The sequence below is a fragment of the Carassius gibelio genome, chromosome B5, assembly GCF_023724105.1.
Source record: "Carassius gibelio isolate Cgi1373 ecotype wild population from Czech Republic chromosome B5, carGib1.2-hapl.c, whole genome shotgun sequence".
In the NCBI taxonomy this organism is placed as follows: domain Eukaryota; kingdom Metazoa; phylum Chordata; class Actinopteri; order Cypriniformes; family Cyprinidae; genus Carassius; species Carassius gibelio.
Window position 1 is genome coordinate 41334224 of NC_068400.1, and position 14733 is coordinate 41348956.

A 14733-nucleotide genomic window follows, 5' to 3' on the forward strand; every position below is an offset into this window, starting at 1 on the left:
TCTTATAAATATCTAAATGGGTAAAGTCTAATCTCACTGTAATCAGCACAAACTGGGCTATAATAATATGTGAAATGCATGTATGTACATTATTGTATTTTTGACCAGATTAGCATGTTGCAATGATTATAAAAGTGATCATGTGACACTGAAGACTGCTGAACATTTTTATACATTAAAATAGAAATCTGTACATTTAAACTGTAAAAATAGATCACAATTACTTTATTTTGGTCAAATAAATCCAGCCTTGATGAGTATTTTGAACAGTACATTAGTGTAGATAGCAATCTTAAACCATGAAAGACTGAAACACTTTTAGTAAACTCGTTCAAAGTAGTAGGACTATTATTATGCCTGAATACAGATGCGCAGAGCACTCAAAATAGACTGAAATCAGAAATTATTTACAACACGTCACATTTCTTAATTTTTACCAAAACTGTGTTACAGCACCTTTCTCAGTTTTTCTTCGTTTCCTCTGCATTAAAAAAATTATATCAATTAAGGTAATGATAACTATATCAGCATCCACAGTAACTCATAAACATTCTGTTTATTATAAGTGCACACTGCTCGTTGAAGCAGGATGGATTCTGATTGGTTGTCAGTGTATTGATCATTCATCAGTTAGAAACAAATGTGACCCCGGACCACAGAACCAGTCATTAGGGGCTTTTTTGGATTTCTTTTGGAGAGAACAAATCTACAGTCATTTTAGCCTTCATTACTTCGGAAAATAATACAGCTAATAAAATGCCACATGAGACACGACTGAAGGTTATTTTTTTTTATTTTATTTTTGCTCTCAAAACGCAATCTTATGCAATTTTTTTTTAATTTTATTTTATTTTTTACAACACAGCAAACATTTTTAAATATCTTAAAAATACTTTGTTGACTTTCAAGTGTTGATATAATTTTTTTTAATTGTTTTTAGTAGCTCACATTTGGCCAAAATCTAGAAAAGATGATGCTTTGGCTGTGAATAAGGGCAGCGGGGTTTTGGATAACGTTAGGTCTCAATTTTTTCATTTTCTGCTTGAGTAAAGAAAACGATGTGCTTTATAATTATTATAATTATTATTATATTATTGGCCACATTATAGGCAAAGAATATATATATATATATATATATATATATATATATATATATATATATATATATATATTATTTTTTTATAAATAACGTTATTAACTGGTATTTCTTACACCCGAACCAGTTTTGGAAAGTCTATATATATATATATATATATATATATATATATATATATATATATATATATATATATATATATACAGTATTGTTCAAAATAATAGCAGTACAATGTGACTAACCAGAATAATCAAGGTTTTTAGTATATTTTTTATTGCTACGTGGCAAACAAGTTACCAGTAGGTTCAGTAGATTGTCAGAAAACAAATGAGACCCAGCATTCATGATATGCACGCTCTTAAGGCTGTGCAATTGGGCAATTAGTTGAAAGGGGTGTGTTCAAAAAAATAGCAGTGTCTACCTTTGACTGTACAAACTTTTTTCTGGGATTTAGCAATCCTGTGAATCACTAAACTAATATTTAGTTGTATGACCACAGTTTTTTAAAACTGCTTGACATCTGTGTGGCATGGAGTCAACCAACTTGTGGCACCTCTCAGCTGTTATTCCACTCCATGATTCTTTAACAACATTCCACAATTCATTCACATTTCTTGGTTTTGCTTCAGAAACAGCATTTTTGATATCACCCCACAAGTTCTCAATTGGATTAAGGTCTGGAGATTGGACTGGCCACTCCATAACATTAATTTTGTTGGTTTGGAACCAAGACTTTGCCCGTTTACTAGTGTGTTTTGGGTCATTGTCTTGTTGAAACAACCATTTCAAGGGCATGTCCTCTTCAGCATAGGGCAACATGACCTCTTCAAGTATTTTAACATATGCAAACTGATCCATGATCCCTGGTATGCGATAAATAGGCCCAACACCATAGTAGGAGAAACATGCCCATATCATGATGCTTGCACCTCCATGCTTCACTGTCTTCACTGTGTACTGTGGCTTGAATTCAGAGTTTGGGGGTCGTCTCACAAACTGCCTGTGGCCCTTGGACCCAAAAAGAACAATTTTACTCTCATCAGTCCACAAAATGTTCCTCCATTTCTCTTTAGGCCAGTTGATGTGCTCTTTGGCAAATTGTAACCTCTTCTGCACATGCCTTTTTTTTAACAGAGGGACTTTGCGGGGGATTCTTGAAAATAGATTAGCTTCACACAGACGTCTTCTAACTGTCACAGTACTTACAGGTAACTCCAGACTGTCTTTGATCATCCTGGAGGTGATCATTGGCTGAGCCTTTGCCATTCTGGTTATTCTTCTATCCATTTTGTTGGTTGTCTTCCGTTTTCTTCCATGTCTCTCTGGTTTTGCTCTCCATTTTAAGGCATTGGAGATCATTTTAGCTGAACAGCCTATCATTTTTTGCACCTCTTTATAGGTTTTCCCCTCTCTAATCAACTTTTTAATCAAAGTACGCTGTTCTTCTGAACAATGTCTTGAACGACCCATTTTCCTCAGCTTTCAAATGCATGTTCAACAAGTGTTGGCTTCATCCTTAAATAGGGGCCACCTGATTCACACCTGTTTCTTCACAAAATTGATGACCTCAGTGATTGAATGCCACACTGCTATTTTTTTGAACACACCCCTTTCAACTAATTCAACTAATTGCCCAATTGCACAGCCTTAAGAGCGTGCATATCATGAATGCTGGGTCTCATTTGTTTTCTGACAATCTACTGAACCTACTGGTAACTTGTTTGCCACGTAGCAATAAAAAAATATACGAAAAACCTTGATTATTCTGGTTAGTCACATTGTACTGCTATTATTTTGAACAATACTGTATATATATATATATATATATATATATATATATATAAACTTTTTTTTCAAAGAAAATTTACAACTATTTACATGCAGGAATAAAAAGGATCTTGTGGGCCAAAGTGAAGGAGAGAAAGTCTGGTTCATTCCCTGCAGAGATTGCTGCCTCTTTTTTTAAAACTACTGTTTAAGCTCCAATTGTTCCAAATTAAGCAGAGCTGAGCTGCTTTCATAGATTAATTTGTGTATTTGAAATTTGACGAATTCTTTTGTCTGAGGTGGCAAACTCTGCAGGGAAGGGGCCAGACTCAAGAGGAAGAGCTCATCCTCGGAGCGTGGAGGCGGCGCTGGAGCTACAGGACGGGTCTGGAGAACTTCTAGGAGCTGACCCTTCACCTCCGATGACCGCTCCATAGGCCTTTTCTGTGCTCTTCTTCTTGGTTGCACTGTATCAAAGGAGAACACATTTTGTGCAATGAAAAGATAAAAAAAAAGGATTAAACTTATTCACATGGCTATGACGAGTGCTTACTGTAAATGTAATATGCGTGTGAACATGGTCATTATTGGCTGTACACACCTGTGGGTACAGCAGCAGAAGCAGGTTCTGGCAGAGGGCACCCAGACTCCCTTCCATCAGATGAAACATTTCTATCGTGTCTTTGCATGGACTTAAAATGTAAATCACTCACGTTTAACGCTTCATTCGCGTCTGGTGTGAACGCACCATAACTTTCAGAAACTGTCAAAAATGGTACAAGGATGAAATTAGGATTTCAAGTCAACATGTAATCAGAATCTCCTCTCTCCACCTTTCGCATGTTACTGTGAGTAATTCATCAGAACGGTTTGTTTATTCCCCCCAATCATTTCTAAACAAAATGTAATGACATGCTCTTGCTCTGAAACAACTTTCTTTTTCTGCTGACCTCATTTAGGCGAGCAACAATAAAACTTACTTTATATAACAGGACTAAAGGAACATCTGTATGAAACTTCATATCCAAAGTGTATTTACCTTCGGTGTCCTGCGAGGCACTTTCCTGTGGCCCGATGGCCTGATAAACATAAGCAATGTCTGCAAAAATAGAGGAGTGATGTGGCATCTGTGTCATCTGTTTGGATGCAACTATAGAATTGAAAATTAAACTTAAACTGCTTAAAGTTGAAAACGTACTTTTCTCTGGCTCATGCTTCCTGTACACAAAGTGAATGACATCACCATTCTGCAGTAAGTGTGTCTGTTTCTTCACCACTTTGGAAATGTTGATCACTGTTCCATTGGTGCTTGACGGAAACAAACAGATCATCATCAAGCAAAAAATTACAGTTATTATGAATTTCATAGATTCCCTTTGCATGAGGCTAAATGACTACATTTTTGACCTAGGACCACAAAACCAAGTGTCAACTTTCAGAAATGTAGATGTATGCATTATCTGAAAGCTGAATAAATTAGCATTACATAAATGTATGGATAATTAAGATCGGACGATATTTGGTTGAGATTCAACTATTTGAAAATCTGGAATCTGAGGATGCAAAAAATCTAAATATTGAGAAAATCATCTTTAAAGTTGTCCAAATGAAGTTCTTAGCAATGCATATTACTAATCAAAAATTATGTTTTTATATATTTACAGTAAAAAATTGACAAAATATCTTCATGGAACATGATCTTTAATTAACATCCTAATGATTTTTAGCATAAAAGAAAAATCAATAATTTTGACCCATACAATGTATTTTTGGCTGTTGCTACAAATATACCCCAGAGACTTAAAACGGGTCTATGTTTGTGAATTTTATTCTCAGAAATAATCAAAAATCAACAGGAAATGATTATGGGAAGTTATCAGTAAACATAAATTCGAAATGCCTTAACAACTTGTCCAAGCATGTCCTCTTAATTGTCCATTTATGATCTCAATGTTTTTTTTTTTTTTTTTAAGGGACTGAAATATTGACTATTTCTTTCAAGATAATGAACAGAGACTAAATAAAGTGCATTGGATAAAACCATGTTAAAAATAGCAAAGAGAAAGTTGCACAAGAAAGGAAGACAAGAAGGTAGGGAGGGAAGCTTGCCGTTTCCTTAACGCTGATTGAGCGTTGTGTAAAACGTCTCGGTTACGTATGGTAACCCTCGTTCCCTGAAGGTGGGAACGGAGACGCCACGTCGGATGACCGACGAATATGGGATATCGCTTCGATAGACCAATCTACTTCGAGTGTAAACTAAACGAGCCAATGCACATTGGCATGCAATTATTGCATCCAGCTGCCGCTGATCACTGCGTGAGTATAAGAGGGCAGCAGGTGCAATGCATACCAGTTTTTCGCTGAGGAGCCGAGCCGGGAACCCGGCAGCTCAGCGGCGGTACAGCAACCATGGCGACGGGACGTGGCGTCTCCGTTCCCTCCTTCAGGGAACGAGGGTTACCATACGTAACCGAGACGTTCCCTTTCAGTCGGTCACTCTCGACGCCACGTCGGATGACCGACGAATATGGGATCCCTATCAAAGCGCCATGGGTGCTGCCCCTTCCAGTGCCCTGTGCGAGCCGCCTGCGCCCCTATTAGGTGTAGGCCGGGGCTCAGAACAAGTAGCTCCACTCACCATTGTCAAAGCACTACCTCACTGGGTGAGATTGGATAACACTGGGAAAACGTACCCGGTCCGCTTGGAGCCGGGACGCTGCGGAAGCCCCATCCTTCCCGAAGGAGGTCTCGGAGGCAAATACACATATAGCATCCGTTTAGGAGTATACGGAGAAATTTGAGGTGATTAAAACCCTCTTGGGAAGGCAGAAGTCTGCCGGGGAAACACGGGCTCTAAGGCTATACCGTGGACTATACACATACGAGTACCGCTTAGGTCTCAATATGGAGCCCAGCCTTCCATGGTTCTCACGGATTCATCATGAAGGCCTGGCGCCGGACGTTCCGCCGCGTCCAGCTGCCTAGGGTGATGGAGGAACTCAACAGGGTCTACAGTTCGGACACTCTGGAGCAGTTTTAGCAAGCCGACACTAACCGGGGCCTCTCAGTGCCACTACCCGTTTGAGGTGAGAACACAGGAGGATACCGGCTCTACACGAAGGCTATAGAACCTAGCGAACGTGTTAGGGGTCGCCCAGCCCGCAGCTCTACAAATATCTGTCAGCGAGGCGCCACGAGCCAGCGCCCAGGAGGATGCAACACTTCTAGTTGAGTGAGCTCGAAGCCTGAATGGGCAGGGCACATCCTGAGCCTGATAAGCCAGGGTTATGGCATCCACAATCCAGTGGGCCATCCTCTGCTTAGAGACGGCATTCCCCTTCTGCCGGCCTCCGTAACAGACAAAGAGCTGGTCTGAGGTCCTGAAGCTTTGCGTCCGGTCCACGTAGCACCTTAATGCTCGAACAGGACAAAGCAAAGCCAGGGCTGGGTCTGCCTCCTCCAGGGGCAGCGCTTGCAGGTTCACCACTTGGTCTTTGAAGGGTGTAGTGGGAACCTTGGGCACGTAGCCAGGCCGGGGCCTCAGGATTACCTGGGAGTCAGCCGGCCCGAACTCTAGGCATGAATCGTTGACCGAAAATGCATGCAGGTCCCCTACCCTCTTGATGGAGGCCAGTGCAAGCAGGAGCACAGTTTTCAATGAAAGAAACTTTAGCTCAACTGAATGCAAAGGCTCGAATGGGCCCTGCTGTAGTGATTTAAGCACTAGAGACAGGTCCCAAGAGGGTATACAGGGGGGCCGGGATGGATTTAACCTCCTGGCCCCTCTAAGGAACCTGATGATGAGGTCATGCTTACCCAAAGACTTCCCATTCACAGGGTCATGGTACGCAGCAATAGCGGCAACCTGGACTTTGAGGGTGGAGGGAGACAGCCTTCGCTCCAACCCTTGCTGCAAAAAGGATAGCACGGCCGCAATCGGGCATCTTCGGGGGTCTTCTCGGCGAGAAGAACACCACTCAACGAACAGGTTCCACTTCAAGGCATAGGCGTGTCTCGTAGACGGTGCTCTTGCCGAAGTGATGGTGTTAACTACCTCTTGGGGTAGGTCACCTAGAACCTCCGCGTCCCGTCCAGGGACCAAACATGGAGTTTCCAAAGGTCTGGACGCGGGTGCCAAATGGTGCCCCGTCTCTGAGTCAGTAAATCCCTCCTCAGTGGAACCAGCCAAGGAGGGGCTGTCGAGAGGAGCACTAGTTCGGGGAACCAGGTCCGAGTAGGCCAATATGGCGCTACTAGTAAGACTTGCTCCTCGTCCTCCTGGACTTTGCACAACGTCTGTGCGAGAAGGCTCACTGGGGGAAACGCATACTTGCGTAGGTCCCGCGGCCAGCTGTGTGCCAGTGCGTCCGTGCCGAGAGTTCCCTCGGTCAGGGAGTAGAAAGCCTGGCAGTGAGAGGTCTCTGGAGCAGCAAACAGGTCTACCTGAGCGGCTCTGAACCGCCTCCAAATCAGCTGGACCGTCAGGGGATGGAGTCGCCATTCTCCCGGGAGCATTGCTCAAGACAGCTCGTCGGCTGTACGACTGAGCAGGCCTGGAATGTGAACAGCACGAAGTGACCTCAGAACCTTCTGACTCCAAAGGAGGAGGTGGCGGGCGAGTTGCAAGATGCGACGAGAGCGCAGACCACCTTGGTGGTTGATGTACGCAACAGTCGCAGTGTTGTCCAATCGGACCAGCACAGGCTTGCCTCGTAAGAGACCTTTGAGACGGTTCAAGGCAAGGTGCGTTGCTAACAACTCTAGGCAATTGATGTGCCACTGCAGCTGCGGGCCCGTCCAAACCCCTGAGACTGCATGCCCGTTGTACGTGGCCCCCCCGGCGGTGGTGGAGGCATGCGTGTAAACCACAGCATGCCTGGAGATCTGCTCTAGGGGCACCCCTGCCCATAGGAATGCCAGATCTGACCACGGAGTGAGGGTTTGGCGACAGGCCGGTGTAACTTGGACCCGGTGAGTGCCGCGCTTCCACGCCCACCTCGGGACTCGGCCATAAAGCCAGTGCCGGAGCGGTCTCATATGTGATAGGCCGAGCGGTGTAAGTGCCGCTGTGGCCACCATATGCCCCAGGAGCCTCTGAAAGAGTTTCAGTGGGACCGCCGTCCTGCTCTTGGACGTATTCAAGCAGGCTAGCACCGACCGCGCACGTTCCTCTGTGAGGCGTGCTGTCTGTTCGACCGAATCCAACTCCATACCGAGAAAAGAGATCCTCTGCAATGGTGAGAGTTTGCTCTTTTCCCAGCTGACCTGAAGGCCCAACAGGCTCAGGTGCCGGAGCACCACATCCCTGTGCTCGCACAACTGATCTCGAGACTGTGCTAGTATCAGCCAATTGAGAATGCGAACACTCTGCTCTCTGAGAGGAACGAGAGCTGCCTCCGTGACTTCCGTGAAGACACAGGGAGACTGGGACAGCCGGAAGGGCAGGACCTTGTACTGATATGCTAGTCCTTCGAACGCAAGCCGCAGAAAAGGTCTGTGGCGCGGAAGTATGGACACATGAAAGTACACGTCCTTCAGGTCGATCGCTGCAAACCTTGGGGACGGACGCACCTGAAAATGCGTTTCTGTGTCAACATTTTGAACTGTAGCCGATAGAGGGCCCGATTCAAAACTCGCAGATCCAAGACCGGTCGTAACCCACCGCTTTTCTTGGGTACAATGAGGTACGGGCTGTAAAGCCCCTTCCTCATATCGGCTGGAGGGACCGGCTCTATCGCGGCCTTCGCCAGTAGGACTGCGATCTCTTTCCGCAAGACAGGGGCATCGGACGCTTCCACTGTAGTGAAGCGGACACCGCAGAGCTTGGGGGGAAGCCGGGCGATCTGAATCGCATAGCCGAGGCTGATGGTTCGCAGAAGCCAGCGAGACGGGCTGGGTAGCGCTGACCAGGCGCCTAAGAACCGTACAAGCGGGACCAGCAGAACCACAGCCGTACCCGCAGTGGGGCAGCGAGGTGGAACACAGGGGCCCAACTCGGGCGGCTTGTGAGCAGGCCGGAGTGTGGTGCGAGTGTGGGGTGCAGGGCTCACCTGGTTCCACGGGTTGGCAGAGGGTGCGTGAGTAGGGCCTTTGTTGACGCTCTCGAACCGCCCGCAGCTGCCATCTGGCGAAGGAGGAGGATGAGTGAGGTCCGGTGCTTGGCCGTCCGCAACTCTCCGTGCCCTCCTGGGACCCAGAGAGGGAGGAAACTACTCTCCTGTCGAGATTTCCAAATTCTCCGCCTGGCCCTCCTCCAGGGGAGGGAGAGGTGCCTACACCATCCCCCAAAAAGCAGCTACCTCTCTCTGGGTCACCCGTCCCAGGGCCCCTTGCTCTTCTGCTTACCATCAGGTTTGACGGGGGCCAGGACGGGAGGGGCAGCCTGCCTGTGCCCAGCTCAACGGCACCACTTGGAGGCTGCTGCAGATGCGACGCGTGAGCAGGGGCGGATGCAGGGGGCTGCCCTCGGCGACGAGCAGGCTGGGGCACTGCAGCCGGCGGGTGGGTGGAGATAGCAGCAGCTGCCCGCCGGGGCAGGATGTGTCGGATCGCCTCAGTCTGCTTCTGGGCAGCCGAGAATTGCTGGGCCAAAATCTCGACTGCGTCGCCGAAGAGGCCGGTCTGGGACACAGGGGCATTGAGAAACCGGACCTTGTCGGTGTCCCTCATGTCTGCCAGACCCAGCCACAGATGGCGCTCCTGGACCACTAATGTGTACATCGCACGACCCAGCAAACTCACAGTGACCTACGTCGCTCGAAGCGCAAGGTCAGTGGCGGTTCAGAGCTCTTCCAGAAGCGCTGGATCGTGACCACCCTCATGCAGGTCTTTCAGTGCCTTAGCCTTGTGCACCTGCAGTAACGCCATAGCGTGTAAGGCGGAAGCAGCTTCCCCGCAAGCCACATAGGCACTGCCGGTCAGACCAGACGAGTGCCTACAGGCCCAGGAAGGGAGCACCGGGTCTCCACGCCAGGAGGCAGCGGACTTAGGACACAATTGCATCGCTACCCGCCCGCTCCACCGACGGGATTCCTGAATACCCCTTCGCTGCACCGCCCTCGAGGGTGGTGAGGGAGGAGGAGCCCACCGGCTGGTTTCTGGCAGTAAAAGGTGCCATCCACGACTTGGTGAGCTCGTCATGCACTTCCGGAAAGAAAGGCACTGGGGTGGGGCGCTGAGAACCAGCGCGCACCACCCCGAGAAACCAATCATCCAGCCGTGAGGGCTCGGGACGCGGTGGGGGATTCCACTCGAGCCCTACCCTCTCGGCGGCCCGGGAAAGCATAGCTGCCACTTCGGGATCCGAATCAGGCTTTGTCACCATCCCAGAGGACGGTAGCGCAACCGAACCGTGATCCGACAGCTCTCCCTCCGATGCTGAGATCGACATCTGGTCGGGGGGAGTCCCACTGGATACCGCTGGTACGCTCCTTGAAGAGGGCCCAGCGCGTTCCGTGGGTTGCTCCACTGGATCGGAGGTGCTAGAGGAGTGATGGTCCCCAGAGGGTTGGTTCCCTGCGGGGTTTGCCACCACTGTGATCCTCAAACCACTCGCGCTAGTGCCGGAAGTGGTTCTCGTCTGTCGGCCGCCAGAACGAGCCCCAGATCGCGGCCGCGGCAACGGGACTCCGCCCCCCTGAAGGTAGCGGAGCCTGGTTTGCAGCTCCGAGATGGTCATATTCCCGCAGTGAAAACATGACTCATCCACGAAAGCCACCTCAGCGTGCTCGACGCCCAGACACGTGAGGCAGCGATCGTGACCATCACCCGGTGCCAGGTAACGACCGCACCCAGAAACGCACGGGTGAAACGGCATCCTTATAAGGACAATCCGTCGTCTTTACAAAGACGCACCCGTGAAGCTCTTTTAGAGAGAATTTGCTCTTTTAGGAAATGCTCTTTCAGTGCTGAGGCGCACAGGGGAGATGGCCGCTTGCAACACGACAGGGGTAGTGCAACCTGAAGTGTGCAAATCCACTCGACACAGGAACGACCGCCGCTGAAGCGCCGTCTCGCCAACACACGAAGCTTCCGAGAGCGTGCTGAACCCGTAGTTCACAGCAGACACAGTTGAGCAGAGCGATACTAACGCTCGGCTCCGAAGCGAAAAGCTGGTATGCATTGCACCTGCTGCCCTCTTATACTCACGCAGTGATCAGCGGCAGCTGGATGCAATAATTGCATGCCAATGTGCATTGGCTCGTTTAGTTTACACTCGAAGTAGATTGGTCTATCGAAGCGATATCCCATATTCGTCGGTCATCCGACGTGGCGTCGAGTGAAAGGGAACACAGCATTTCAATTTCTAGCAGATATTCATTTAATTAATTAGCTGGATGGAAATGTATAACACCATTGGTGAGCTAGCGTACACACAAATACATGAGCCACACAGTCGCTAAAGACACATCAACGACTGTATCTCCATCCACTGAATATTAACCAGATTACAAGTAATTATTCACCAAAGCAAAGATTAAATGTCATGAGGGAATTGGATGTATATTTGCCGCAGGGCCAAGCATGTCATTAATTGAATTCACTTTCGAACATAATTACAGGTCACTCAGTATAATTTGCAAAAACTTAATAGAACTAAAAATAATTCATACCAACTGCTTCTACGTAAGTTTTTTTTTACTGGTACATCTATTTAAGAAGAAAAAAAAATACTGTAGCATTACAATTATACATCAGTCTTCCAAAATAATAGTTCAGTAAATTTAATGAACATACCTTTTTCTTGCTGTAATCAATGCATGGTACAATCTTTAAATGTAAGATCTTTTGCCCCTAACTCTGAGCAAGTTTGCTAACTGAAAGAAACTCGCACTGACTGATCTTAAAATATATCAGTGCCTTTGTTTTGTCTCAAGATGCACAAATTACTTACATTTCCTAACTGATCTAGGGTCTAATCCTGGCTTGGTCTAAGCCGGGTCTGTGAAACCAGGCCATTATATACTGTATGGATCAAAGACAAGATGCCATTTTGTGCCCACATCAAATTAAGTTTACAAAATACATTTTATATACACAAATATAGGCGAAATAATGTTTTACTGTCATTCAGTGTAACAACATATTTATGCATGCACACACACCCACACACATATTATATATATATATATAAAAGTGTCTGCTAAATGCATACATTTAAATTTAAATTTAATTTAAATATAGTGGAGTCAAACGATTAATCACATTCAGTCGCATTTAAAAAAGTTTTTGTTTTCACAATATATGGGTGTGTACTGTACATATTTATAATGTATGTATAAATACACATGCATGCATGCATAAAATACATTTATATATAACATATTATATGAATTTAATTATATACACAAGTAAATTTTCAAAATATATACTGTATTTGTGTGTATTTATATATACACATAATAAATATACACAGTGCATGCATATATTATGTAAACGCAAACTTTTATATTGGATGCAATGAATCATTTGACAGAGAGACAGACAGATAGACAGACAGACAGACAGACAGACAGACAGACAGACAGACAGACAGACAGACAGACAGACAGATAGATAGATAGATAGATAGATAGATAGATAGATAGATAGATAGATAGATAGATAGATAGATAGATAGATAGATAGATAGATAGACAGATAGATAGACAGATAGATAGACAGATAGTTGGTCGTACCTCATGTCCTGCAGCCACACCTGTCCTGAGTTCTCATCTTGAGTGATTTTGCAATGTTTCCCTGAGACCAGTTTATTAGCCGGGAATGAAAGGTCACAATCTATAAAGAAAACATGTCTGTGAGGTTATGATATCAACACAAGTGAATGATATTATTTTTCTCACTGTCTACAATCCACCCATCAATGAGTTATTCCAAAGAAAGCAAGCAGGTTTTTATAACCTTTCAACAAAGAGAACTGTCCCACTTCTGCAAAGTTTCGACTGATGTCACCATCAAGACTTTAGACCCTGTCACAAATACCAGATTATGCCTTTACATAAATCTGCAAAAACACAGCTTTAGCAGAATGAATATGGGACAAGCATAACAAAAATTAAATATAATTGTAGGACCTGTAATATTAACAATTCGCACTAATGTAATAACTATTATTATTTATAATAAACATAGTAGTATTATTTAGTCATTACAGTAGTGCATGCGTCTAGCATCGCCAAAGTCATAGACGTGATTCTCAGGGAATGCATGAAATGATATATAGAAGTTGCTCTGTCTTCGAGAGTCTAGATAAATGTGAAGAGCAAAAGCGACACTCTCCAACTTTATTTAACATCCTGCTTTCCTTTAAAGTGTGACATTACTGAAGTGAAATTGGCTGCGAACAAATTCATATTTCGACTTTAATAACCCCATTCCTCTTTCAATCAAGCACCTTTTCTCTTCCTGACCTGACCCAAATGCTTTCTCGTTAGGAATATAAGTCTTAAATGAAGTATAGTGATGTATAGTTAAAATGACTTTGTCTATTACAGTAATGAAGTGTATCAGTTCTGCTAATAACCAGTGTCCAGTGTTACAGACACATAGAATAATTAATAAATAGATTACAGGGGGGGAAAAAGCAAGTAAATGAAGAAGCCCTTTTAAAATGAAAAAAAAAAAACTGTTTCACAAAACAAGACTGAGTAGCATGAACATGATGATGTTCAGCTCACTTTTTTTTCTCCCCACCATGCATTCTCTATTTCTGAGTAATATCTCTGGACCTGGAGATGTGTTTAAGTTCACCAGTTTTCCCCAGGCCTGTCCAGAGCCCTGACGCGCAGTCATCTCCTCTGCAGATCACAGCAGCGTGAAGCAAAGACACACATATTTCATAAAGAAAAACAAATGTGAATGCATTTACTCACAATGCTGATTATAGTTAAATAGAGTTGAAAATGTCGTGTGAAACACTACAGAAAGCAAGATTTGTAAAATAAACTGAAGGGGAGATCTAATAACTCAAGGTGAGTTGTAACAAGAAAAAGAAATGTGCTACAGGGTTGAAATAATTCTTTACATGAACGCCAATCTCAAGCGAAAAGTTAGACTTTGTGCAAAACAATCAGCACATTTTTTATTTTATTTTTGTCTGTCAGAAATTTGTTATCCTGTTAAATTACTGAACTGGTATCACCTATGTGTATAAGCTTTACTGGCTGTTTTCGAGTCGAGTTTTGTTTTGGGAATCTAAACAGCATTGTGAAGCGGCGCAGTGTTAATGCAAAGGACACAGACACATCTCAAACTCTCCAAAATGACTAAATTAATCGAGAAACTCAACCTCTAATCTAATGAAAGCACTAACCTAGACAGCATCGGGGAGTATCCGGAGCATTAGTGCATGCTGACTTGAATCTGTGTGCTTTCGTTTTTATTTTCTCTTGAGCACTTCCTGACAAACAGTGGCATTTACACACATCAGCTGATAGAGAGAGAGAGAGAGAGAGAGAGAGAGAGAGAGAGAGAGAGAGAGAGAGAGGCAAAACCCTGTCTGGAAGGATGTCTAGACAAGAGATGGTTACACAGAGCCAGACATCACTGAAGTAGTAGTATGGAGTGTTGTGGATGGGTGATTTAACTTTTTTTAGATTATGCATAATTCATGTAATATTGATTCAGAATTAAACATTAGATGATTTAATGCTTGAATATTCAGGAGTGCTTGAGGGTCTGTAAAACTTTCAGAAAAAAAGTAAAATAAATAAATATTAAACTATCATTACTGTTTGAGATTATTTTATAATGGTAACAAATTTTAAATGTGTGTATATACAGTATATATATATATATATATATTGTGGAGGGGTGAAGTAGGACATGACTCGAGGATGAAGGTAAATTCCCTGAAGGGTGGATTTTAT

At 44.6% G+C, this 14733-nt stretch overlaps 1 protein-coding gene across 1 annotated transcript; it reads right to left on the reverse strand.

The window, feature by feature from the left end:
- Positions 1-2982: 2982 nt before the first annotated feature.
- Positions 2983-14239, reverse strand: LOC127957046 (E3 ubiquitin-protein ligase CHFR). The gene is made up of 7 exons (XM_052555385.1): positions 14178-14239; positions 13543-13662; positions 12544-12643; positions 4062-4171; positions 3903-3962; positions 3465-3626; positions 2983-3330 (listed from the first exon to the last, which is right to left on the reverse strand). The coding sequence occupies exons 2-7, from the start codon at positions 13655-13657 to the stop codon at positions 3065-3067; spliced, it is 813 nt and encodes a 270-aa protein (XP_052411345.1). The 5' UTR covers positions 13658-13662; positions 14178-14239; the 3' UTR covers positions 2983-3064.
- Between the last annotated feature and the right edge of the window lie 494 nt (positions 14240-14733).

Bases quoted from the DNA above. Each gene is read 5' to 3' on its own strand.
- LOC127957046 (XM_052555385.1), bottom strand. From the start codon at position 13,657: ATGACTGCGCGTCAGGGCTCTGGACAGGCCTGGGGAAAACTGGTGAAC. The intron at 12,644-13,542 runs GTGAGCTGAACA...TTTTCTTTATAG, and splicing joins CATGGTGGGGAGAAAAAAAA to ATTGTGACCTTTCATTCCCG. The intron at 3,963-4,061 runs GTACGTTTTCAA...CTATTTTTGCAG, and splicing joins GAAGCATGAGCCAGAGAAAA to ACATTGCTTATGTTTATCAG.